We start from the raw sequence: 27229 nt of genomic DNA on the forward strand, positions 1-27229 counted from the left end.
ACAAATTCGTTCCACTCAACATTTTATAAAGTTCGATCTCTTCCTACCAAAATTAGAAACTGTTCTGTATCACAGTGATTCATTTCAAAATTTCAAAAAATAAAAAATTTCTGAAGGAATGTGGGTGTTTCAGACTTGACTCACCAGTTTTGTTATCACCTAGAATCACCTCTTATTCTCACCTTTCGTTTACACACGACGTTTGCGAAACACTTTTGCTGAAATTTTTATTTCCCTCCTTTAGTTTTTATTAATTTTTCTACAGATGTCGTCAGATTCTCGACGCGACAGATCATCTTGGAATCACTTTGATATTGTTCTCTCTATTACTCATTTTGTCGGATTCGTAACAATTTGTCTGAATGGATACTTCTTCAATACATTTAAAAATGGACTCGGATGGCCTATTCCATTGAATACAACTGGAACAATGGATGGAAATACAATGGGCATTATTGGCAAAAAAGGAGATCAGTTACACGCATTTTTGATGGTTTTAGCCTTCATCTACTTTCAAGGAGAAGGTGAGTTTGTCTAAATTCTTCAATAGACAGTGTGGGCGGAAACTTAGAAATAGGAATAACTCGGAAAAAATAAATAAATAAAGTCTGAAATTTCAGCTCTACTGGCTTATCGAGCCTACCGATACGATGCAAAAATGATTTCAAAACTTTTGCATACAGCTCTTCATTGTACTGCAATAGGATTGGCAATCACTGCTCTTGTTGTTATTATTATGAGCACGAATTATACAGGAGTAAGATCCGATCGGAAATGATAGTAAATTAAAGTTCTTTTTCAGTACAATAACTTCACAAGTGTTCACAGTTGGATTGGCGTTTGCCTTATCGCCGCTTATCTTGTTCAAGTGAGTTTTTGAACACAAAACGTCTGCTTAACAACCGATTCTACTGAACGACTTGTTTTCAGTTTTCGTTCGGTTTCATAACCTACTTGTGTCCATGTTCTCCTGGAAGCCATCGTGCTCGTCTGATGCCAGTTCATCGTGCAGTTGGAGTCAGTTGCTTTGTGGTTGCATGTGTTCAGTGTTGTCTAGGATTTGGAAATGTTCTTTTGGAAGGACAACCGTGAGTTTTTTAAAGCTTCCTGAATTGAAGATAGCAAATTTCAAAAATTACATGTTTGATCAAAATAATAATGTGGGTCTCTCCATCTATTTTACTTTTCTGATTTTCCAGTGCCTGCTTCGGTGATCTCTCCTGTAAGAATCGAATCGAATACGTCGGAGCCTTCTGTGTTCTTTCCATTATTCTCTATACACTTCTTGTCTTAGCTCTGATTATTCCAAAGCCATGGAGAAGAGAGAAAACTCCAGATGAGTTGAAGTAAATTTGTTATGTTTCCCATTGTTATTCTCCCCATATTTCCAATGATCATCATTCTTCTTTCCCAACTACCACTACCAACTTTGCACAGATTCAAAAGCTTTATCCATTAATGTCTGTTTTCTTGAAATAAGTTATTGTGCTGTATTTAATTTTGCATTTCTTTATTTTTTGGTCAAATGAAACAAAGTTCAAATCTGAGTTTGTATTAAAACACAGAAAATCAAATGATTATTTTCTTCAGTTCTTTAATAACGGATAATTATGTAAGGTCATTTTCATACAGGTTCCAAGTAATCACTTAATTACTGTTTTCAGTTTCGAGAGAGGTCGTTTTGAGTGTTTTTTTGTGACTATCAATTTTATGAGAATGCTTTGTGGTATAAATAGAAAATAGTAAAATCATTCGGAAAGCCCTGAAAACGACGCTGAATTGACCGATGTCCGTTAGAAAAAATCATTTTTAAATGTATTTGAAGCTGATTTAGAAAAACATACGAGTCGCCTCTGATTTTTCTGTTCACCCTTGTGTTTTGCTCATTTAATTTCTTTGCTAATCAGAGTTTCTCACCGTTTCTTGTTTTGGTTGACTTTGTTTTTTCTCGAGATTCCTTAGAGAAAAGTAATCAGTGGAACCTGTTTTGTTCATTTTGCCTACCGTGGTTATTCTTTGACTGGAAGCGATGAACGAGATTATAAGATCTGGTAACATTCAAGCTAATCCTTTATACAACTGCAGGTACGGTTAAATGTGAAAGTCTTAAACAATGTTGTTCAAGTTTCAGTTTTTATTCTCCTGAAGAATGGTCGAAAAGACTTGGAATCACTCGTCCAATTCACGGAATAGCAGAAGGAGTATTTGGTATACTTATTGCAATAGCATACATCCCAATGATAAACTTGATGCTCGAGAAAGATCATTATAAGATGTCATGCTATAAAATCATGATATTCCTGGCAATCGTTGATGTCTTATCCATTGTTCTCATTTGCCCGATAGAAGGTTGGCTAGCTTACCACGGAGCAGTCTACTGTACATATCCTAATCTTATATTTCTATCTGGAATGTCTGCTCAATCTCTCTGGTGTTGTTCTTGTGTGACTGCACTCATTCTTGTCACCAACCGACTTTTCGACCTACTTTCTTCAAAAGCCAGTTCATTTTTATTCGATGGAAAACGCACTTACATCGTCATTTTTCTTGCAATTTGTTATGGACTGTACTTTTTCTTTTTCACCAGGCCAGTCCTTTTTAATTCAAAATTCCATTCTTGGCAGTACGATCCAATGATTTATGAGGGGAGAAGTTCGGAGTACACGAATGTGGCGACAATCTACAATAATGTTTTGGTCGTATTTGCAACTTGTCTGATGTATGTTGTTTTCTGCATTGCACTCGGATCAAAACTCAAAACTGTGTCTGGTCCGTCAGAGTCGAGAAATGCGGTCAGTTTATTTTTTCTGAAACTTGATTCCAGGAAAAGGGATGCTCGCAAAAACCTAAGACTTGACACATTCTATTTAAGGCAGTCATTGTCTATAAATTCCTATGCAGCTTTGTTATTAGAACGAGATTTCCTAGTTCAAAACAGGATCATTATAGTTTTTTTTCAAAAATCCGTATCATGCATCAAAAAATGTGATTCATTGCAGAGCATTCAAATATTTTTTCAATCCGCAATGATTTGTACAGTGAATTTCGTTGCGTCTATGATATTTGTGAGTATGAACTATATTGTAGTTCCTCCTTGGCTCATTATCGTCGGAAATCTGTCGTGGCAACTGGGTCATTCTGCCCCAGTTTTTATATATTTGATATTCAATAAAACAATAAGAAATGGAATATTACGGAAGCTTGGACTCAAGGTAGACAGAAATGTTGTATCAATTTTGCGAGATAGGTTTCAGAAAGCAATTGGTTTCAATAAGAAACAGACGAAAGTGATGTTCAGTACTTCAATAGGAACCGGACACTAGTTCATTCACTCTCTTTTTCTCGTTTTACTTATTTACTTATGCTCCAAATAAAATAGTTCGGATTGATGCAAGCATGACTCACTTCTGATATCATTTGACTTGTAGGTCTGAATAACAAACCCTCTGTACAGTTTTCCATTTTTCATTATAATATTCGCCACCATGTCCACCTATTCGCTGGATAATTTTGATTTCGTTCTCACAGTAACCCATTTGGTTGGGTTTGTTACAGTATGTCAAAATGGATACTTTTTCAACACTTTTCGGAATGGAATAGCGATTAGAAATGAGAGGAAAAAAACTGCATGGACTGTTAATGTTTCTTGGTTTTATTTATTTCCAAGGAGAAGGTATTTTTGGTTTCACTGTTCATCTTCTAGAAATGCAGTTCTATTTTTAGCATTAATGGGTTACCGAGTCCACCGATACAACACGAACATTGTCACGAAAATTATTCATATTCTATTTCATTTTGCTGCAATTGGATTGGGTCTCCCTGCCATGGTTTCTGTTGTTCTTTCCATACAATTTGCGAAAACTTCTCATTTTTCAAACATTCATAGTGGGCTAGGAGTTGTCGTTCTGATTGTGTATACTGGTCAGGTAAGTTACGCTACAATTAAAAAAAATTGTTTCTAAAACTTATTAAAAGTAATCTTCCAGCTCTCTTTTGGAACTTTCCTCTTTCCTCGTGTTCCGGAATCGTTTCGTGCTCGTTTGATGTCAGTTCACAGAGCAGTTGGCATCAGTTGTATGATTATCTCTTGTGTGCAATATTGTCTTGGATACCAGCAAATGATTCATAACAAACTGTCAGTTTCCGTTTTTGAGATTTATTTGAAATTATTATTACTCAAACCGTTATAGAGAATGCTTCAAAGATTTGTCTTGCAAGAACAGAACCGAGTACATTGGAGCAATTGCAATGCTTTTCACCATACTGTACACTCTTCTCATATTGGCTGTAGTCACGCCAAAACCGTGGAGAAGAGAGAAAACTGTAGATGAACTCAAGTGAATACAAACATTCAGCAGTCAACTATTCATTTGTTTTCATAATAAATTATTCATAAAAACGTTTGACCCGTCACTCATTTTTTGAATATCTAGTCCGTCTCAATGACACCCACACTCATCCACAACCATATCTCGATACCGTTTGATTTGAACATTTTTCTTCTGGTCCACAAATAGAATTTTCATCGAAGTCAGATGAGATGGAGCACATTTCGCAGGAGAAGTTGTATTCGGTCGGACCAAATGAATTGTGGATTGAACAATTGCATGTGACGTGGCATTCATTGTCTTGTGGAATGGAGCAGAACAGGCACCAGCACAGTAAAATGCACTGAATCCTTCTGGAGCAATGACCCATTGTTTCCATCCGAGAGTATCGAAATCCACGTAGAGACCTTTTCGTTGACAAAGTGCATTTGCGTCGGCTGAAAAAAGATGATGTAGAATAGAATGTGGAAGAGAAGAGTCTATTACGTTTTTCAAAGTAGGCAGATTCACTCCGTTTTGTTTTTTGTCTCATGGGAGATGAGGAGATTGGAGACGCCGCTGCAGCTCGGCGGGATCTGGAAATAGAGAAGAAATGGTTTTTTGGTTCTTGAAGAATTTTCTGTATGTAAAATTTCTTACCTTCTTTTTGGTGGTCCTGCTTCTTCATCTTTCAGAGCAATTACCAAGAATGCCTCGATTTTCAGCTCATTTTCTGGAATTTAAATACTGATTCTTCTCCCCTAATTTTTAGAAATTACCGGTAGACGCTCTTGCTGTTATAATCGGAAGGGTAGACAGTTGTAGATGTGACCATCTATCGACCATTGTGGTGACATCACTGACTACTGTAGGATCTTCAGATGAGACAAGAACAGTGTCTCCGGCTTGGCTGAAATTACAATCTAGAATAAACTTCATAAATGCTTGAAACTCACTTTGTATCTTCAATATAGAAAAATATGGGAGAGACGATTCCTTGAATATGGACTCTTAGTTGAGCACGAAGTATAGATTGACCTTCTTTTGATGGAACATGCTCTTTGGCGAAACGGATACGGTAGGATCCATCATCGAATCGATGAGAGACTTCTGAAACGAAAATCAATAGTATGAAACAATATTGAACAAATTTTACTTACCTTGAGCCATATGGGACACAATTCTGTCAGCACTCAACCATGCGTTCACTTCATCTTCCTCGTGGGTTTCTCTAGTAATATTATTGTTTACTTCGGAAATTCAGATGTGAAAACTCTTACCCATGTTCGTAAGTTTCCAGTTGTTTGTACAATGTTTTCATGTAAGAAGACACATGAGAATTCGTCTTGACTGGTGGTTCGGATGGGTTTATATCAATGTTAAAGAGCTCTCGAATTTGTTCTCCGACTTTTTTCGTTGATTGTCTAGAAGAAACAGTATATGGCTTGATCAACAAGAATAGAAACTCACTGGTCAGTCAGGGGCTGGGTATAAGTCTTTCCATCTCTTTCCTCCACAAAGTAGATTCCTTTTGATTGGATTCCACGTGTCACTAGAATCAAAATGAGCAGAAAAAAGCGCATGAGAAGAGGGAAAACTGATGTAATCTGAGAAGAACACTGGCCAACGAAATGGGACTTTGAATTTGCTGAAAGGATTATTTGTGGTAGGAGGAGGAGGGCAAAGGATAGGGGAGAAGAAGAAAAATTGAGAGAAGAGAGTGGAGAAAAAGGCACATGTGTCTATTCTCTGTTTTCCCCAGACACTTTCTGTCAAGCAGGCGGAGAGGGAAACATTTTGAAAAAAAGAAAAATGAGAAAACAGAGAGAGAGAGATAGTTGGAAGAAAACAAAAGAAATATCAGATCGATGTGTTGAATGCAACCAATTTGTCATAAATACAGTTAATCATTCGAACCCGCATGACACATCTCTTGCGGTGTCTTTGTTCTTAGGTATGTCAAAACAAACATGATTCTCTTTTTTGCAACTTTTCCGATTGTTTCTTCTATAGATGTTCCGTCAATACCAACCTAATGAATCTAAATCTTCAAATTACCGTAAATACTGTATTATAACGGCATGCGGCATGCCGTTATATTTTTCAACTGCCTCGGAGAGAAATTTGTGGTTTCAGAAACTCATTAAAATTAAACAGAAAAACTTTTTTGAACGTTCTATTCTCTGTTCAAGAAGTTTCTAATCACTCTGCTTCTATTCTGGCCCAAGAAAAAGCAACGGGATGAATTCTGAGTATAGATGGGGTGCCGTTATAATACAAGTGTCGTTCTAATACAGGTGCCCTCATAATACAGTATTTACGGTATGTTAGTTTTCTCTCTCGAATCTACTTTTGGATCCATGTGTTTTTCATAATAGAAACGTGTTTGTCTTGATTGGAAAGAACGCATTCCTCTTTTCTATCGTTTAACTTTCGAAAAAAAAAATCTCCCAAGTTTAAGATAAGTTGCGTGATATCAGAGTTCATATGTACATCTGTTCATGAACGGTATTTCTTTTTTGTACACGCATTGGTCGGCCGGCTAACCATGTTAGAAACAATTCTTCGGCATTGCACTCCCGCTATTACCGTAATCCGGTGAACACTTTGTACATGTTGCCGTAACAATTGGACAAATACATTACACATTCGAAATAAAAGAAGTTTGAAAAAGCATTCTGAATGAATCACAGTGTAAATCGTCCCTCTCGGCGGTTTTCGCCGTCTGAATGGCTCAACAGGCTTCTAATTGTCGCGCAATGGATCACTGGGTTTGATCCAGTTATTTTCAGTCAGTATGCGTAGAGATGATGAACAATATCTTTGCATCTTTTTACGCCTTATCGGGTGCTGTCGATACTTGTTTATTGCTGATCTATGCTTCTTACTAGTGTTCCGATTCGCGAGACGATTCTCGCAATTCTCGCTGTTTCTCGTTCTCGCATTACTCGCATTTTATATTTTAGTCTTGCGTGAATGCGAGAATATTTTCATTCTCGCAAATGCTCGCATATTTCTCGCCTCGCAAATTCTCGTTCTCGCACGTGATCGCATTTTCTAATGCTAGCGTGATGATCGCAAAAAATATTGCGAGACTCGCGAGTCTCGCAATCGTACGTGAACTACAGTACATTTCCCGTTTTTCTTCTTTTTTTTGATAATGAGAATCACAGAAATAAAGGGAACGTGGGGCGAAGTTATTCATTTACTTCTCTTGGGGCGTCATGGGGAGGTTATTGAAATGTTTGGCGGGCTGTCATGAGAACCCAGAACGCTAAAAGAGAATGAAAACTTTTTATGTAAGCGAGTACGTAGAATTCAATGAACACATTTTTAATTTACCTGAAGAACAAGTCAGGATGAAAATTGTGATGAAACCTTGAACTTGAAAAAATGTTGCGGTCTTTAATTACAAGAAATACAATAGGATGTTCAATCCATCTAATTTATAATATAGTTTTCAGGTCACCCAAGCAAACTTGACCAATAAAACGTTGGCCTAATTTACCAAAAACTTCAAAATGCATATGTCCAAAAATGTTTTTGTCTAATAAACGGCTGAAAACGTTCCCTGACGTTTGAAACATACTGTAATTTAACTCAACCCAATTAATTAGTTTTTCGGACAATTTACGTGACTTCAAAGTTTCTATTTTGGTACTCACAAAACCCTGAATAACTTATTTCATAAAATCGTTTTGCAAGATTGGAATGCATATTCGAAATCAGCCACGGTCTTCGAAACTTCCAATTCGCAGAAAATCTGACCCAAGTCCAAAAGAGCGCAGTTGCATCACACCAAAAATTTCCAAAAAAAATTTCGCGAATTTTTGTACTGAAAACACGGTTTTTTGAAGTTTTCTCAGAGTGTGGATTTTTTTCTCGAAAAACTCTATGAAAAAGTGATAGACCGGATCAATATCTATCATTTAAACACAAAACCAGAAAAATATATTATGTCTCAGTGCTTCTGCTCCTCGCGACGCTGTTTTTCATAAAATTAGGTTTTTCTACTGAACCAAAGAGTTTCTAGGATAATTTTCGCTCATTAAATTGTGAATAGGTGTGTCTTTGTGCCAGCAAACTTTAAAAAATATGAAAAACGTGTATGGATCATGAGATAAAGCCTATTTCGCTGAAAATCACAAAAAGAGGAGTATCAATTTCCGTTCATGACATAATTTCATGTTTTTGAGCTCAATGTGTAGCTTTTTGGACGCTCTATCCATTTTTCATCGCACATTTATGAAACAATTTTTTTAATTCGAGAACGGCTGATAATAAGGTTTTCAGTGCTAAAAATTCGCTTCCCGCCGAATGTTTAGATCAAAAACTTTGTTCACGCGTTTTGCGTCAGTATGAGTTTGTTTGCCTAGATTGGAGGTTTCGAAGACCGTGATCAGTGCAAAATTTCCGATCTAGTGATATCTGTCTCGACCCATAAATCCATCTCGACTCGGGATTCTTCCCTAGTAAGAATAAATGCTATTTTCAAATGCGAGTCTCGCGAGTCTCGCAATTTTTTGCGATCATCACGCGAGAATTTGAAAAATGCGATCTTCTGCGAGAACGAGAAATGAAAGAACGAGAAAATGCGAACATTTGCGAGAACGAGAATATTCTCGCATTCACGCCAAACAAAAACATCAAATGCGAGATTTCTCGCGCTCGGCGAGCATTGCTGATCGCTTGTCGGAACACTACTTCTTACATCTTTTATAGCACGTTACATGAAAACTTAACTGCATCAAAACAGAGCTTGTTCTATACGAATTGGAAAGCAAATTTATTCGATGATTTTGAAGTTTTAAATTTTGTTGTTAATGCTTACGGCTTTAAAAAACCTTTTTATTCCATTTAGCAAGAAATCTCTCTGGAGTTCTTCACTGTTCCTATGAATGAACTTATCCCCGTTTTCCCACACTCTGTGCGGCAGCCTTGCGAAAAGGCGTGCGCGCTTTGCATTTGTGGGCGGGGCTAACGATTTATTTTTTCTCTTCACAACTTTCGCTTCAACATTGATTTCTCACCTCTTCAAAAAATATTTTAGAAGTTTTTGCAATAGTTTGAGTTATAAATTAATAGAAAACGAAAAATTTTCAAACATAACGCTGTAATATTCGAGAACAGCATCGTTTTCTTCGTGTTCTCTTCATTTTACCGATTTCTTCCAATTAAAGTATTATTAAAAGTATGAAATTCAATCATTTCAGATGCCACGGGACAATAGTCGAAGGAGGAATCGGCATCGACGACAAGAACTCAGTGATTTCGAGCTTGCACAGCAGAAAGTAAGAGAACTAGAAGAACAACTTGCTGAAAAGGATATTCGCTTGAAAAATGAGGCAAAGGTGACATCAAATATAAATTTATTGGTTTGGAACTCTTAAATTTCAGCAATTGAAAAGAAAGTATGGACTTAGTGTGAATCCAGAGCATGACGACTTAAGTCCATCACCATCAGATGAACATTATGGACCACCTGTTATGATTGGAGTTCGAAGCGATCGTTCAGGCGGTTCAAGCGAAAGATCGGATGAGTAAGTTCTACCGTTTTTACGTTTCACTCCTCTCATCTTGAATCTTTTCAGCTCTTCTTTGATTCGAATCAACGAACCCAACCCTTATAACGGCTCTCCTCCACGTTTCGAATATCCACAGAACTTCCGAAACTCCGGCTATCAATTTGACGGCCCACCAATGGCGAACAACCCTGGTCTCTACGATCGTCCACCAGAATATCAGACATTTGAGCATCTGGTCCCACCACATCAGTTTTGTCATGAAAACATTGATGTGAGAGTTGATGAAATGCCAAGATGGCCAATGCAAGAATCACCCCATAGTGAGGACTACGATATTCCGGAAGAGCCACGATCTTTCTCGCCAACACCAATTTGGAGACATGAACAAGATGTTCAAGTGGAGCCCATGCCTATTTTTCCAATGGATGGAGAAGACGGAGAGGAGCCTGCCGAGTTTCTTACCAAGAGAAACCGCGAGGAAAAGGTTCGTCTTCAGATGATCATGATTGCGCAGCAAGCAGAAGAAGCCGAAAGAGAAGCGAGACTAGCTCGTCACCTTCCACGAGCTTCAAGAAAAACGGAGAAAGATAAAGAACTCGAAGAAAGTCGAAAAGCTCGGGAGACAGTAAGAGAGTATCGTGAGAAAGCACTACAAGAAATACGCCAAAAGGAGAAAGAGAAAGATCTGAAAAGGCGAGAAATTGAACGAGAGAAACGACATGAATTGAAAAGAAAACAAGAAGATGCTGAATTGGAGAAGAGGAAATTAGATAGAATCAAACAAGATAATCTTCTGAAACAAGCAGAATGTGATGAATTCTTCTTGAAATACTTGACACCTGCAATTGGAGCCATCGAGTCTAAATCATCAAGAATCGAGGGAAAAAGTTTGTTGTTTATACACTATTCTGAGCTGCCTGAGTTTTTGCATGCCTAGTTAATTCACTCTCCAAAATTCATACGTTCAAATGAGACTTCAGATCCAACGGAATACGTTTCTAAATGTCATGCTGTCAATATACCTAAGGAACTCTTATATGGATCCAAAATTGGTGAAACGAGAGGAGACGGATACAAAGGAGCGATTATGAACTACATGGAAAAGCTCATCGGTTTTGGTGTCATCACAGAACAAACGCGTAAATTGATGAAGCGAATCGAGGTAATCGAAATAATGTATTCAATCAAGTTTAATTCAGTTTTTTTTCCAGAAGTTGCCAAAATTCGTTGCTGAATTGGTTGAGCCTTTGTGCAATGATATTGCAATATATGGCACCCAAATCAGCGGTAGGTTTTATTGTAGCCATGCCTTTCAGACTCGTATCTTTCTTTCTCTGCATAATTTTTGTACCTATCGCTTCATACCTAGAAAAAGTATGTATCTCGTAAACTTTAGTGACCGACACTCGTGATATGAGAAGCAAATTTGAATCATTCGCAAAGGAAAAAAGCACGGAGTTCTGGAACGAAGCGACAAACAAGAAGAAATTGGCCGATTTTCTGAAAAGATACGATAGGAAACGTTCTCGATCTCGGGACCGGGATCGTGATCGTGATAGGAAAAAAAACACAAACGATCGGGATCGAGTACGCCCCCAGAAGACACCATCTCCATCAAATGAGGAATCTCTGAAAATGCTATTCGCTACTGCTGGAAATGGAATCTCTCCATTGACCTCCAATTCCTCAAACTTGAATTTGAATACAATTCCTGTTGTCAATGGTCCTCCTGTCGTAAATCACTACCTTTCACCACAATCAACAATTCCACCGCTTATGTCCGTGTCGGTGGCTAATATGTCAGCTGCAAATCAACAATTCCCGCAAATGATGAATCAATTCATGCAACCATCTCAAACATTCTACCCTCCACAACCGCAACAGTTCGATACTCAACTTATGAATGGATATACTCAATATCAACAAACACATGTAGCAATGATGCATCAACAGATGCCACAACATCAACCCGAATTTATATATCAACTACCGCCCCCTCCACAACCGCCAGTTATTCCGCCCAACTTGCCAACGAATCGTGACGATGATGCAGATCTAATGGATGAAATATTTACATAACTAATACATATTTATTTAAGAAATGTTTAAATTGTTTAATATCATGTTTATGTCAATTCTTTAAATTTTCCCCGGAACCGGGTTGATGATCATGACTATTTAATTTTTCCTTTTTCTCCCATCGATCAGGTTTTCCGGTCCGTTTTCTTTCATATTCCTCTTTACGAATGATAACTTCTAATGAATGAACACCCTTGTTTTTCAAATCTGAAATGTTTGTTTTCAGCTATTTACAGAGACAAGCAGTAAACATCTGGAACCAGAATCGTTAGAAGAAAATATGGAACGAATCCTATCGAGACACTCATGTTATCAGATAAGAGGCAGGACGAATATGGAAAGCAGACACTGCCCGAAATAATAAGCCGTTCGAAATTAAAATTCAAATGGGGACAGTGAGATAAAAATTGCGTGAATCATATTGGCAAAATTGTGTAAACAGAAAGCTATTGCTGGAAGGAGGGAAAACGAAACATGAGTCGTTTGAGTTTGATGGTTTCATAAACTAAGACAAACAGATTAGAACAATGATTATTGAAAAGTGACAAAATATAAATGGGAATGATGAAACCGAAGAAAAAGAACGAAGCAAATGTTGAAAAGTTTCAGATGTGAGAAATAAATAAGAAAGACGAAGACAGTGAAAGAGAAAAGGGAATTCGACGCACAAATTAAAAAGAAGAACAAGGGCACCTCGGGAAGATAAGCCTTATTGAACACATTTCATTTGAATGAAACATCCTGTGAACATATCTGACATAAACATGAAGCAAAGAATATATGGTCTGCATTAATCGCTTGTTTAGATTTAAAAAGGATAGAAATAAAAAATAAGGAAAGAACAGTTCAAATATATACTCAAATTTATATAAGTAAGCATGATTAAATTGCAAGCATAAATACAGCTTGAAAAAAACAACCAAATGCTTATCTTCCCAATAACATCTTCTTCGTTGCAATATTCATTCATCTACACCGTCGCCCTATCACTCGAAGAACAAAGCGAACGGAGACAGCATATGATGGGTCACTTGGAGTAGGAAATTGTTTACGAGCAGTCGTTGACCCGGAGCAGACTCTTCCCATCTCTCTGCGCACTCTCACTTTTTTGCAACTGGAGTATTCATAATTGATGGATGAGAACTTTTTGATTTGTGGTTAAATGCATTCTCATTTGGTGATTCAGTTTACATCAGAAGATTCTCGTATTCAGTTTCAATGTGATTTCCGAAGTCTACCGTAGTCAGCTTTACAGACTCATTGAGCGTTTTTTCCTAGTTCACTGAGCTTCACAAAAATGAAAAAGCAAGTAAGAAAACCAACTTGCTTTTTCTGAAAATGAATAACCTAGATCTGGAAAATTAACTCTCTGTACACGGATGCCTGTAATCATCTGCAGTGTCAAAGCTCAAAATAGTTCCGATCAAAATCCATTTAAACTATTTCAGCACTTTCAGTTTCCATTATTTTTCACATACTTCAACATCCAATACACTTTTTATTTGACAGTCTGGCAGGTGCATTCGTTCCCTCTCTCACATCAAATAAGCTACAATCTCACACACAGTTTTTCGTTCTCTTCCTCTCTTTCGTTAAAAATCGTCGTTTCATTTTCAGTTTCTCTCTCACTCAATCAATGGGTCATCCTGTCAAATCTTGCCTTTTTGTTATAACACTCAATCTACTTATCATTTTGTACGCCTTATCATTATGTAGAAAGAATATGGACGAGACGTTGGTGGTTGCTCCCACCGTTCTGCAGATACGGTATGTTTAAACAAAATCATATTTCATTGAGAGGCTGAAAAAGTGAGAATTCAGATGTTCAGTCATTTTGAGAATCTTTTAAATTATATGTCTAACTTTCGTCTCGAGACTCTTGCCTTTGTCCAACACAAACATTTGAATATATCACTCATAAACCGAACACATTTATAGATATACGGTTTCCAGGGAAAAACTAGAAATCGACGACAAGTTTCCAATTGTTTTTTATAGTACTGCCTATCTCGATCACAGGTATTTCATCTCTTCCGTTTCCACCATCTATTTTCTCTTTCAGATATCCAATACCCCGGTTACGTGTATTTTCAATGAATCCTTGTGTGAGTCCGAGAGAATTCATTACAGCAGAATTTTCTGGAATAACATTGTCTGGAAATAAGACGACGAGGAAGAGAGTGAGACTGAGAGGAGAGCCAACGGAGGGCGAATGTCCATGGCATTGGGCGACTCAGTGTTTTTATAATTCGTACATTTGGACTGCAGAATTATTTGAAAATGGAGAAGAGAGGAAAGGTCACATTAATGGGGTGAGTTGGTAATGGAGGGCTATTACAATAGTGATTCATAAAATGATAATGGAGCCGACATGAGAGGATACTGTATTTAATATGATCACAATGTCATGACATAGAAATCAAAGATTGAAAATGGAATCTCTTTGTTCAGAAATGCGTTAATTTTGAACTCCATTTTTGAGAATTTGTTTTTTTCTGAAAACAACATCAGAAATTGACTATTTACAGATAACCATTTTCCTGAATAATCGAAGGATTTCTCTGACAGTCCGTGAAATTCATCCGAAACGGAAAGGCGGATTTACAGTGTGTATCCAGCCCGTTTACTGGTATTCTGAATTTCATAACATTGCACTTTTTATAGAGGTCAGTAAGCTTCACCTGAGCCCCTTTCAATCCAAACTTTTCTTCTAGACTTGGAGATCTCAGGGTGCCACTCGATTCATTGTTTACTACCATTCCTCTACAAAACAAGTCAGATCTCTCCTCGAATATTACGAGAATATTGGAATTTTGAAATTGAAATCTTGGCCAAGTTTCGGTTCATTATCGTCTACAGTATCCGCTCATTTCAATTTCCCTTCAATTGATTCATCAACATATCGTGTTGGACACACACTTGCTCAGAATTTATGTGCTCTTGAAATGGAAACGGAGATCGGAGCAATTGCAGATTTCGATGAAATAATGGTTGCGGATAGAGGACTTTTGATTGAATATATTGAAGAAACGTTGAGAAATAAAACGCTTGGTGCTATCAGTTTCAATCATTTGCTTGTTAAGTTCGACCCAAAGATCTCTTCGATGGATTATTCAGGAGTCATGAATCCAATTTTTCTCAATAGAACCGGACCATCAAAGGTGAGTCATAGTCGCAGAGGGAATCTCACGAGCAAATACTCTAATCATCAATATATTTTCAGACAGTGTTCAACAGTTCAAGTGTAGACATTCTTGCCACTCATTCTGTGCGAAGATTCATTGGAAACGAGACTACTGTCACGGTTTGTTCTCAAAAATATGTTTTCTTTACTGTCAATCATTTCATTTTCAGGCCGCTGGCTCTCTGCTTCATTATCGTCATAACAGCTACACAGAAATTGTCGACACGGTCAAGAAGCCCTTCAAGATGTTCCCTTCGTATCCTCAATTACACATCAAACGGATTCAGAAGATAATTCTCACAGTCTTGGGTTCGCCGATTCCCCCGTACAACTCTACACTTCTTCATACCTTGAATCAATGTATCTCCAAGATAGTTGGCGAAGGAAAGTGTCGGAGTACTGTAGCATATTGTAAACAATGGATGGATCCGTTAACCAACTGGATTCGAGATGAGACCGTCGGAGTTTTTGTAGTCTGAGCCTTCTGAATAATTGAATTGTGGTCCCGTGTTGTTTTTTATTCACCCGGTAATATAATAATGCAGCTTAATAAGTAAATAAAGTGTTTTTCTTTGAAGTAGTGTTCCATTTACAATTTACATCAACAATGCACAAGATGTCAATATTCCTTTCATACCATTCATAAATCTTTTAAAGATCTTTTGAATATCCTCTATTTCAAACTAACAAAAAGATTCAAAGATGTTCCCGATCTTCCATGTTTTCACTATGCATATATTCTTAAATCTTCACTATTCTATTGTCTGTTATTTCTTTTTTGTGTTTCTTCGTGTAAAAGAATACTTTGAAAAGTGAATATTTAGCTGTTTTCACTCTTTCTCTCTCTTACTTCTCTATGCTTCGAGTCTTTCAAAAAATTTGGAAATGTCTACTTCTACTCGTTCTTCTGTCGATACTACTTTTTTCTTTATTTGAGGAAAATCATGGAACCTCATTATCTGAAATTCCAATTGTCTTTTATCACGATGCATTTGTGGATTTCAGGTTTTAATTTATAAATAGGACCAATAAGAAAGTTCAATTTTGTAGATACGATTCTCCTCGCTTACGAGTTTTTTCACTGAACCCGTGTCTCCAAAACAAAAGTTTTTTATTGGTGAAAGTTGAATCTAAATTTTTGAAATTATACGGAGAACCGCTGGAAACGGATTGCCCCTGGTCATGGGCCCCTTATTGTTATTATAATTCCTACATATTCGAAACATCTCTTATTTATTTCACTGTTCCAGAGTTGCAAAACATTCAGAAAGTATGAAAATGAAGAACTCAGTTTTCGAATTTAAAGAACTTTCAGATTTCAATTATTATGGAGAATAGAAATATTGAATTATCTCTGAAAATGGTATACCCGAAAACTCAAAATGGATTGACAGTTTGTGTTCAGCCTGTCTACTGGTACAGCCAATTTCAGAATATTATACTATTCATAGAAGTGAGTTATTTGAAAACTTTTGAACGAATTCACATTCTATTTTCAGTCATGGAGAAATCAAGGAGTCACTGATTTTATAGTTTACTTTCACTCTTCAACTAAAGAGGTCGAGATGGTTTTGGATTACTATCAGAAATTAGTAAGACTGATTCTGTTGAATTTCAGTAAAGAAAATCAATTTTTCAGGGAGTAATTACAATCAAGCCATGGCCGACATTCGGAGATTTACCGCCAACATTTCCCGAGGTTTATTTTATTCAATTTGATCAAAACCAATGAATGTATTCAGATAAATTCTCAAGTATATCGCATTGGTCACACCATGGCATCAAATATTTGCATTCTGGAAATGAAAACATCCATCGGAACTATTGTGGATTTCGATGAGATCATTGTGTCAAATATTGGATATCCAGACATTTTCAGTAGTTCAAAGATACGTCTGACTCAAGTTGGAACTGGAGCATTGGAGTTTAAACCAACTAGAATCCAATTGGAATTGAAGCAAGACATGAGAGGGTTCGACTCGAATTCTTTGAAAAATCCAACTCTTGTGAATAAGCAGGGACCAGTGAAGGCACTCGAGTCTATTACAGTTCCATCAAAATGATTCATTTTGTTTAGTTAATTTTCAACACTTCATCCGTCTCAATAATCAACACTCACTCCATTCGGAAGTTTATTAAGAATTCAGACAAAACAGTCGAGTCATCTGAAGGCACACTTCTCCACTATCGATATAACGGCGGAGAAGAGAAAGACACAAAAAAGAAGAGAAATTTCTTATTATTTGCAAAAAACTTCGACGAACATTTGACAAACATGGAGAAAGTTAATTCTATTGTTGGAGAAAAAAACGACGTTTTCGATCCAAGAATCATTTTAGAATTGAACAAATGTATCAAGGAAATAACGTAAGTCTAATCAAAAAGTATCTAGTTTCAAAAAAAAAAGCGTGTTACAGAGAGTCCAACATTTGTAGAAGTACTGTAACAAACTGCAAAAGTCGAATGGAAAAATTAGCGATCTGGATATATGAAGAAACAACTGGAATATTCGTTTTGTGATGTTCTTGAACTATACAAACATCATCAAAACAGACGGCCATAATCCTTTTTTGACAAGCATGTACTCCCTATGAACCCAATGAATACTTTGAATAGAATTCATTTAAAGTTTTTTCGTTACAGCATTATTAATTTTGGAACTGGTTCATGTATTGAAATTCAACGTTTCTAATTTCTATTTTTTCCCAAAAGTCTAAAGTGCTCATAGAAATTCGTCGCCGAATAGTTCGCAACAAAAGAAAAAATCACTATGGAAACATGTTGAATATAAAATCTTAAGTGAAAAACGCGTGGTCGATGCGGCCTTACTTAGAAAATGTCTTTGACATGTCACTAGAACAATCATCATAACACGTCATAACAGTATATTTCAAATCCATAATTATTGGAATAAGGCTGCCACACAAGTTCAACGTCAATTTCTGAGCAAGCGGAAGGAAGAAAACTAAAAGGTGGAAATTTTTTGATGTTTCCAGTCATATGTAGCTTTTTAATGGTCTACGTTTCTTTAATCAGTAATGTTTCTTCTGAGTGCTGTACAAACTAAGAATCCGATTAAAAATTCACAAAGTGTGTATGTGTTTGAAAAAAGCGCACCTTCCTCCGTCCCTTTTAAATTTCAAAAATAATCATTTTCAGATCTCATGAAGGACTTCAGAGGCCATTATATTCTATTATTTTCCGTATTTTCCGTGTTCACAATTTATTATTTTATCAGCTCTTCTGATCGACAAGTTCAATATTCTGTCGATATTGAAGACAAGTAATTCAAATTGTTTCTTTTCGGAATTTAAAATTTGAATATTTAGAGTTTTAGAAAATCAAATCAACTCATCATTTCCAATTACATTCTATCATAATGCGTATGTAGATCACAGGTACATTTCCTTATTTCCAACACTGATAATGAAGAATATTTTTGTAGATACAGTCTGCCACGTCTCCGGATATTTTCATTGAATAAATGTATCAAAAAGAAGAATTTCTTGTTAGTAGATCTATCTTACGAAGGAATTTCTGATCCAATTCGAGTAAAACTATTTGGAGAATCGTTAGAAGGAAATTGCCCATCAACATACGGCCCTGCGAGACCATGTTTTTATGTGGCTCATACTTTCTATACTGATCTTATATCGACTGGAGGGATGAATGAGGTGAGTTGTTTTTTGAGATAGGCTTACTGTTCAAATAACTCACTTTTATGATCACAATTTTCAGGTTTTGATTCATTTGGGAAGCAGAAAAGTCAAACTTCGTGTTAAAGAAATTGATAGACGGTACGAGAAAGGAATCACAATGTGTGTTCAACCAGTGTATTACTACTCTCAATGGCAGAATATTGTACTGTATATTGAAGCATGGAGAGCCCAAGGAGCAACTCGTTTCATAGTTTTCTATCATTCATCTACAAAAGAAACACGAAAAGTTCTTGATTACTATCAGAGTTTAGTAGGTGCCCGAGGTTTTGGTAATTTCATGTCTCATTGTTAAGGGTATCATCGAGTATCGATCTTGGCCCAGTTTCGGAAGTTTACCTCAATCTATATCTGGAGAATATCCGAAAGTTGACGATAGTGTATTCATTTTCTCTTATTTTCTCGCAATGAATCTATGTATTCTCGACATGAAAACAACAATTGGAGCGGTGGCTGATTTCGATGAGGTTCTCGTCCCTCGAAATGGAACAATGCTGGATTATGCAACAAAAGAAATGACTGGAACTAATATAGGAGCATTATCATTTGGAAACAACTATGTTACAATGGAACCGAGTATTTACACTTCCGATTTTTCGGGTGTCTCGTCTCCGGCTTTCATTGACAAGGGCGGACCATCAAAGGTATTTTTCATTCATGTGAATCCTCAATCTGAAACATTCTCAGTACATTTTCAACGCTTCCGTTATCGACATTGCTCAAGTTCATTGGGTAAAAAGTTTCACGGATCCTTCGAAAAAAACTAAAAATGTGAGAAATTCTCGAAATTAAAAGAAAAAATACGGGTTTCCAGGGAGACGGAGCTCTTCTTCATTTGCGGTATGGTGCCAGCGGAAAGAAGTTAGAAAACTCGAAAAGATCGTTCCGATTTTTCCCAAATGACAGCTCAATACATATTCAAAACATGCAGGAAATGGTCAGACTTGTCTCACTCTCGTGTTTTTATGCTTAATTAGTTACAGACGAATCGAATATTCAATGGATCTGATCCAGTCTTCTCTTCAAACTATATTGATACTCTCAATGAGTGCGTGAAAAATATAAAGTAGGTAAAATGATCCATAATTATGAAAATGTATATTTTCAGTAAAAAAGGAAACACATGTAGAAGTACTGGAGGGATGTGTAGAGCAGATATGGATGCAATCAATGAATGGGTTTACGATAAAACAGAGGGAATATTTTTGTCCGATTCCAGCTGATCTCATTTTGCTTTCCATAAATAAAGCAGCTTTAGCTTCCACCTTGATTCTAACAGTAAAGAAGAAAAACAACTGAAACATAATCATCAATATTATGCAATCCATTATTAGAAACGATGAGTTCATCCCACTCATGTCAATACGTCCCCAATAGTTCAATCCCGAAAACAGACCTTTCAACATTCAAAGATCTCATAAAAGATTATTCAAATGTTTTTACTCATGTATCCTCTTCTATTCTTGAAATCAAAACAACGCTAGGAGCAGTCATCGGCTTTGATGAAATTGCGGTACCTCTAAACGGGACGACGTTGGATTACGCAACAAAAAAAATGAGTGGAACTAATGTTGGGGCTCTTATTTTTGAGAACAACTATGTTTCTATGAACCCAAGTATTTATACTTCTGATTTCTCAGGAGTTTCTTCGCCCACGTGTTATTCTAAAATCGGTCCACAGAAAGTAAGACACTCTAAGTTCAAAAGATTAATCTCATATTTATTATTTCAGTTCATCTTCAATGCATCAGTGATTGAGTTGTGTCAAGTTCATCATGTTGAAAGTTTCATAGACAAATCAAAAATCACTAAAATATCAGATGGAGCACTACTACATTTAAGATTTAACGTAAACAGTTTGAAAGCAAATACAATATCGAAACCTATTCGGTTTTTCCCAAATAACGCTTCCCACCATATTGAGAACATGCATGAAACAGTATCGAATAAAGTTTCAACAAACTGATCAACATCGCTTCCTTTTCAGGTGAAATCTATCTTTGGGAAGACTCCTCCACCCGCTTCTTTGAAGTTCTTGGATACTTTCAATATGTGTGAGAAAAGATCATTGTAAGATATATTTAGATTCCAATAGTTTTCAATCATCGAATTTCAGGAATGAGGGCACGTGTCACAGTGCAACTTGTAAGTCAGATATGGATGCAGTTCATGAATGGGTCTACGATAGAACGGAAGGAGTTTTCTTGGCCGGAGAATATTGAAAATAGTAGTTGTTTTTGTATATATTCACTGTACATCTTACTTTCAATACAATAGAGAATAAAGGACATAAATATTTCTTTTTATCTATCAGTTATGTATGCACATGAAATAAAAATTGGTTATTGCTTAGATTTTTCATTCCTCACGTGAATCACACTACACACATTCTCCGTCTCCTTCCAATTTTCCCCATGCCCAGTTTCTCTCGAAGACAAAATCGCATAATAGCAAGCTGCCACCTTTGTTCTTCTGTTTTCACTACCGCCTCTTCTAATTTTCGTATCTTGGGTCAATCGTTCGTATTGCCATCCCTCCAGCTTCTCGTGTACCCGGTTGTTCCACCGGTGATTCTAATCTCCGAGAAGAAAAGCAGAACACAGTCTATGGGCGATAAACCGAAAAGGCTTTCTGTCGTAGCTCTCTTAGCTAGAAGCCATGCGTTATGCCACAAAAACCGTTGAGTTTTTTATCATGTTTTTTCGGGAGCTTTGATTTTTTGAATGTGGAGGCACAGACAAATCCAGAGAGGGCTCTGTCTGTGTGTGTTTTTCAGGATGTCCACATTTTATTTTCATTTCCAAAAATAGAAATTATCATCAAAAAAAGTTTTAACATCATCTTTGCGGGTTTGATAGTTTGATTTTCAATATTTTTCAAAATAACAATGGCTTGTCGGTTTTTTATAGATGTTTATTTCTGTTATTTTTGAAAACTAATTTTTATTGAGCTACGGTACATCCACCCCGGCCTAAGCATCGTCATTCCATTTCATAAAAATGCTTTATCCCTTTGTATTCGGTATTTTGGCTCTTTCTGCAGGTATGTGTGTGCCTGAAAAAGTCTATCAGAATTATTTTTCTTTTCAGTGTTCTATCTCAGCACTTTAAATGAATTTTATACGGAGTCCCAGTTGGTTATTACAAAAGAATCATCTTTCAGAAGGTATATTTCGAGTGAGCTGGAAGCCAGGGCAAGGCTAGGTGAGTTGTTTGAAAGTTTGTCAATTCAAGTTTTGGCTTCAGGGAATCACCTATTCGAGTTGTCTTCCTTGATAGGAATTGCTAGGTCTCTCAACAGGACGCCCGTATTCTTCTTGGCAGATGCTGGGTATAAGTGGTGTTTGAAGGATACTAAAAAGACGGCTCCAGGACTTGCAGACCAGTTTTTAGTTATTAATAGAGCGGTAGGCTATTGTATAGAGTCTACAGTGTCCATAACCTCTTACAGGTCCCCAAAACTATCCGCAATACAGTATTCCACACTCGTTGTTGTATCTATGAAGACCCCCGTGTCTTATCGAATATCGAGGATGAGCATATCCACCTGACTGGAAAATTCTATCAGAGCTACAAGTATTTCGAGGGGATGCGGGATGAGCAGTTGAGTTGGCTGAAAGAATCACCTGCAGAGTTTCCAGGTCTCCCGAAATCAGATGCAGAGACACATGTGTGAGTAAGACCCAGAGTACACAAGAGCGCAATTTGTTTCAGGATGTGTGTTCACGTGCGGCGAGGAGATTTCCTTATCGCTGGTTTTCAGGCATCAGATGCACATTTCATAAGGAATGCAGTGGAATATATTATGGAGAAAGGTACAGTACTGAGGACGATTAAGAACCAAGTAAATTCTTCCAGAAAACACTGAAAAAACACAAAGAACAGTGGTTTACTTCGGAGATGATCACGAATTCATGAAAAGTATTTTCGATGATACTAACCTTGGCAAGGACAACATATCAAAAGTATGTTTCCTGTTTACATGATTTCACCTGAAAACATTTCAGAATATCACTCATGTCATCTCCCAAAACTCGCCATCCGACGATATGTTGTACTCGAAATCAAATTGTGAAGTTTTCCTGCTTAGTGGTTGGTTTTGACATTTTTAACTTCAAAGAAAGAAGGTTTTCTTTTAGCTTCCCAATCGACTTTCGGATGGTGGTTGGGGTATTTTTCCATCAATAATAAAGTATATTATATGGATATGAGAGTGAATTATGTTGGAGCTTATGTAAGAGAAAAAAGCTAGAAGACTAATGGATTTTTGTTGCAGAAATTCGGGGAAGTGAACATAAAAGATTATTTCTTGCCAAGCTGGACTCCGTTGAAGTTTGCAAATGATAATAGCACGATAATAGTTGGGGATTATTGATAAGATTTTTTTAATTGAATGAAGATCTCGGTAGAATTAAAAATATCCAAAAGTCGAAATTTGGTACTTTGGAATGTGCAAGTCAGAATCTGTGTTTCAAAATCCGAGAGCATCTTGAAATCGCAGTTTAGAAGTCAGAATTCAAAAAAACAAAATCTGGAATATGAAATCTGGAAGCCGGAAGTCGGAACCTGGAACTCAGGATCCGGGATTCGATAAGTCAAATTTCGGAAGTCAGAATCTGAGAGACAAGACTTTAGAATAAAAATGGGGTAATCATAACCTGCAGTTTGGAATCTGAAAGCCTAAAGCTATAAGCCAGAATCCGGACGTTAGAAGTTGGGTACGAAGAGTCGGGTGCAAGAATTAAAATTTCAGAATCCAAGAGTAAGATTCTGATGTTAGGAAGACGGGACCTTGATTTTGAATAGTGAAATCTAGAATACTGAATGTGAGGTTATAATCCGAAAGTGAGATTTTGGAAATCAGAATATATATAAACATAAGTTGCAAAGTTGCCACTAACACGCCACCCTTTCACTCCAAAATCCATATTTAATGGGTCAGCGCGACAGGAAAAGCGCCAGAAGTCTTCTGTGCGCATAATGCGGTAAAAATGTTTTGAATGTTTTCACCAAAAAAACGATCTTCTTAAATATTAAAATAAGTTTGGGGTAATTAAGAATTTTTATAGACCTCTTAAATTTTACTGAATTCGGAAGAAAACGGCTGGTTGAGTTTTTTGTGTACTTGTTTGCTGCTTATGTGGCTTTTAGCTACAGTAAGAATTCGACTTTATCTCCGAATTGCATTTGTATTGCATTTGTAGACTACAGGTAACAATTTCTTGTGGTGAATGAATGATGCATCATTTTTCAGAATTAACACTCCAAATGTTTTTATGTCCAGCCGTATTCAGCAATCCATCAATAGAAACGATCGTAAGTTAACGAAAGGAATACATTACAAGGGGGAGACTAGATACAATCCTTCCGAAACAATCCCTCACGAAAGTTCATTCCATTCCTTTCAATAGAATATCTATAGTTTAATCCCGGAACAGATTTATCAGCATTCAAAGATCTCATTGAAGATTGTTTAAATGTTTGTATCCACGTATTTCTCTTCTTTGGAAGAACCGATACATTCACCTTTCTTGTATTATCCTCTTTTAAAAACCAACAAAAAAAGGTCAGTTGTAACCATTTCTCAGAAATCCTACGAAATGGTTATTCTGAAAACCTTCAAATCTCCACTGTGTATTGTTTCTGTTATTCTGTTCGTCTTCTTCATTGTCCTAAACGATAATTTATTAAACGAAAACTATTCAAACAGCTTGAAAAATATGATTCAAATGGGGTCAGTTTCTATTTAAAGGTACAAGGTGATCGAAAAGTGTTTATTCAGAGCATCAGAACGCAATGTGGATGATTTGTTTCCTATTAAATTTTACCATATTGCATTTGTAGACTACAGGTAATAAAGTATTGTAATGGATGAATGATGTATCATTTTTCAGAACCAACACTCCACGTCTCCGGATTTTTTCATTAAATGGATGTTTTGGAAACAGTAGATATTTGAATGTAGACATTCATCAGAAAGGAATGAGGACACCCACACGAATGAAGGTATATGGACACCCTATGGAAACACGATGTCCATCAGCTTATGGGCCGGCAACACCATGCTTTTTCTCCTCACACACATTTGAAACATATCTGACTGTAACTGGTGGATTGACAAAAGTAGGTCATATTTAAAACTTGAAACTAGTACATGCCAGCGGTGCCTTTCTTCAATACACATGGTTTTCTTCAATACACATATAAACTAGAACGTTCCAAAAAACACTAACTAGTAAGACGTCCCTTGAATCACTTAGACGTTACTCAAAACAGTTTTTTTTGGTTTTTTTATTGTTCAAAGGACGTCTGAATATTTTTTGGGCCGTCTAAACATTTGAAAGGATGTCGAAGAGTTTCTAGGGACGTCTAAGTGTTTTAAAGGACGTCTAAGTGTTTTTTGGGACGTTCGAGTTTTCAAAGGACATCTAAACTGGAATAGAGCCCAATAAATTTCACCGATTCAGGTGGTGATTGAACTGGGACTCCGACAAGTTGAGCTATCAGTTCAAGAAATACATAAACCTGTTCAAAAAGGAATCACAATGTGTGTTCAACCAGTGTATTACTACTCTCAATGGCAGAATATTGTACTGTATATTGAAGCATGGAGAGCCCAAGGAGCAACTCGTTTCATCGTTTTCTATCATTCTTCTACAAAAGACACACGAAAAGTTCTTGATTACTATCAGGATTTGGTGAGAACACTAATGTTCGCCAAATTTCAACAACTGAATTTCAGGGTGTTATTGAATTGAGACCTTGGCCAAGTTTTGGAAGTCTTCCAAACGATATAGCAGACAAATATCCGAGCATTGATAATAGCGCATATATATTTGCTCAGTTCCTTGCTTTAAATTTATGCATTCTTGAAATCCAAACCACTATAGGAGCAGCCATCGACTTTGATGAAATTGCGGTACCTCTAAACGGGACGACATTAGATTACGCAACAAAAGAAATGACAGGAACTAATGTTGGGGCTCTTGAATTTGAGAACAATTATGTGTCAATGAATCCACCGATTTATACTTCGGATTTCTCTGGAGTTTCTTCGCCCACATTTTATTCTAAAGTCGGTCCACAGAAGGTGAGACACTCTAACTAGGGAAGGCTTCCAGGTGACTGTGGAGTTTCGGGACGTGGCCTATATCGTTGGAAAGCTGAGATCTCCACGGTCACCTGGAGGCCTTCGCTAGTAAGTTCAAAAGTTTCATCTCATATTTATTATTTCAGTTTATCTTCGATGCATCAGTGATTGATTTTCATTACGTTCATTATGTTAAAAGTTTCATAGACAAATCAAAAATCACTAAAATATCAGATGGAGCACTTCTTCATTTAAGATTCAACGTAAACAGTTTGAAAGCAAATACAATATCGAAACCTTTTCGGTTTTTCCCAAATAACGCTTCACACCATATTGAGAACATGCATGAAACAGTATGGAATAAAGTTACAAAAAACTGATCAACATCGCTTCCTTTTCAGGTGAAATCTATCTTTGGGAAGACTCCTCCACCCGCTTCTTTGAAGTTTTTGGATACTTTCAATATGTGTGAGAAAAGATCATTGTAAGATATATTTAGATTCCAATAGTTTTCAATCATCGAATTTCAGGAATGAGGGCACGTGTCACAGTGCAACTTGTAAGTCAGATATGGATGCAGTTCATGAATGGGTCTACGATAGAACGGAAGGAGTTTTCTTGGCAGGAGAGTACTGATCGAATGTGTTATTCACATAATTGAGACACAAAGTTTCTTATTGTGCACATGTTTGAAACAAACCCAAACCGAATGATGATTCATTGTCGCAGATCACGTCATTCTCTTAAAACAAATTTTTACTGTTTTTCTAATAAAACACGCGACAATAAGGTCTGATTTAATTTAAAGGGGGATGGAACTATTTCCAAAATATTTGATTTTTTATATGGTTCGACGCAGCATGGATGGGCCAATCGAAAATCCTCTTGGAGGTAGGTCCGAAAATCGATCTAAAAGAAGTTATTCGCGAAAAGAGGGCCAAAAGGGAGGGTTTCGTGGTGCTCTTTTCTACCTAGTTCAAGGGTGAAAATTCTCATGGTGCGCGTGAAAAAATATAAAAGTAGAATAAAAACGTCAATCTTTTTCTCAAATGAGAATAATTGAGAATTGAGAAGGAGAAAAATGTATGAACGCTGCTTCTATGACATAGATAAGTAAGTACTTTCTGTCAGACTTGTCACGGGCCTGGCCGGGCCGGACCGAAATTGGAATTTTTTCGGCCCGGAGTTTGGCATTCAAAAAATTTTTGCGAGTTTTTGATACCAAACTTCTCGGTTCACCGGATTTTCGGTAACTGGAGTCATTTCAGTTTTCTGTTGCAAAACACACAAACCCTCTTTACATCTCGACATGGAAAAAGCATTTTGAAA

The 27229-nt window shown here is 36.8% G+C and overlaps 8 protein-coding genes across 8 annotated transcripts; 7 read left to right on the forward strand and 1 right to left on the reverse strand.

Moving 5' to 3' along the window:
* Positions 1–265: 265 nt before the first annotated feature.
* GCK72_019305 (uncharacterized protein) lies at positions 266–4341 on the forward strand (the record flags this gene model as incomplete). The annotated part of the gene is made up of 8 exons (XM_053732965.1): positions 266–524; positions 621–757; positions 803–868; positions 931–1088; positions 1200–1346; positions 2132–2792; positions 3987–4135; positions 4191–4341. The coding sequence occupies 8 exons, from the start codon at positions 266–268 to the stop codon at positions 4339–4341; spliced, it is 1728 nt and encodes a 575-aa protein (XP_053581878.1).
* Positions 4342–4439: 98 nt separating this feature from the next.
* Positions 4440–5890, reverse strand: GCK72_019306 (uncharacterized protein; the record flags this gene model as incomplete). Its single annotated transcript, XM_003115558.2, has 8 exons — positions 4440–4765; positions 4815–4903; positions 4968–5040; positions 5087–5217; positions 5264–5417; positions 5468–5538; positions 5588–5731; positions 5778–5890. 8 exons carry the CDS (start codon positions 5888–5890, stop codon positions 4440–4442), a joined length of 1101 nt encoding a protein of 366 aa, XP_003115606.2.
* Positions 5891–9520: 3630 nt separating this feature from the next.
* GCK72_019307 (uncharacterized protein) lies at positions 9521–11911 on the forward strand (the record flags this gene model as incomplete). Its single annotated transcript, XM_003115459.2, has 6 exons — positions 9521–9658; positions 9705–9847; positions 9899–10719; positions 10813–10994; positions 11044–11119; positions 11229–11911. 6 exons carry the CDS (start codon positions 9521–9523, stop codon positions 11909–11911), a joined length of 2043 nt encoding a protein of 680 aa, XP_003115507.2.
* Positions 11912–14004: 2093 nt separating this feature from the next.
* Positions 14005–15574, forward strand: GCK72_019308 (uncharacterized protein; the record flags this gene model as incomplete). The annotated part of the gene is made up of 5 exons (XM_003115393.2): positions 14005–14223; positions 14440–14577; positions 14626–15072; positions 15135–15215; positions 15266–15574. The coding sequence occupies 5 exons, from the start codon at positions 14005–14007 to the stop codon at positions 15572–15574; spliced, it is 1194 nt and encodes a 397-aa protein (XP_003115441.2).
* An 881-nt stretch (positions 15575–16455) lies between these two features.
* On the forward strand, positions 16456–17158 carry GCK72_019309 (uncharacterized protein; the record flags this gene model as incomplete). Its single annotated transcript, XM_053732966.1, has 4 exons — positions 16456–16548; positions 16595–16687; positions 16735–16794; positions 16838–17158. 4 exons carry the CDS (start codon positions 16456–16458, stop codon positions 17156–17158), a joined length of 567 nt encoding a protein of 188 aa, XP_053581879.1.
* A 212-nt stretch (positions 17159–17370) lies between these two features.
* Positions 17371–20034, forward strand: GCK72_019310 (uncharacterized protein; the record flags this gene model as incomplete). Its single annotated transcript, XM_053732967.1, has 10 exons — positions 17371–17462; positions 18334–18378; positions 18425–18493; positions 18541–18769; positions 18834–19064; positions 19108–19455; positions 19499–19582; positions 19626–19748; positions 19795–19877; positions 19920–20034. The coding sequence occupies 10 exons, from the start codon at positions 17371–17373 to the stop codon at positions 20032–20034; spliced, it is 1419 nt and encodes a 472-aa protein (XP_053581880.1).
* A 116-nt stretch (positions 20035–20150) lies between these two features.
* GCK72_019311 (uncharacterized protein) lies at positions 20151–21033 on the forward strand (the record flags this gene model as incomplete). Its single annotated transcript, XM_053732968.1, has 4 exons — positions 20151–20495; positions 20544–20660; positions 20799–20881; positions 20928–21033. The coding sequence occupies 4 exons, from the start codon at positions 20151–20153 to the stop codon at positions 21031–21033; spliced, it is 651 nt and encodes a 216-aa protein (XP_053581881.1).
* Positions 21034–21810: 777 nt separating this feature from the next.
* Positions 21811–26536, forward strand: GCK72_019312 (uncharacterized protein; the record flags this gene model as incomplete). The annotated part of the gene is made up of 12 exons (XM_053732969.1): positions 21811–21853; positions 21901–22014; positions 22057–22217; positions 22262–22482; positions 22525–22625; positions 22669–22775; positions 22818–22902; positions 22950–23044; positions 25278–25508; positions 25553–25900; positions 26302–26384; positions 26431–26536. 12 exons carry the CDS (start codon positions 21811–21813, stop codon positions 26534–26536), a joined length of 1695 nt encoding a protein of 564 aa, XP_053581882.1.
* Between the last annotated feature and the right edge of the window lie 693 nt (positions 26537–27229).

This window comes from Caenorhabditis remanei, chromosome V, assembly GCF_010183535.1.
Source record: "Caenorhabditis remanei strain PX506 chromosome V, whole genome shotgun sequence".
NCBI classification, from domain to species: domain Eukaryota; kingdom Metazoa; phylum Nematoda; class Chromadorea; order Rhabditida; family Rhabditidae; genus Caenorhabditis; species Caenorhabditis remanei.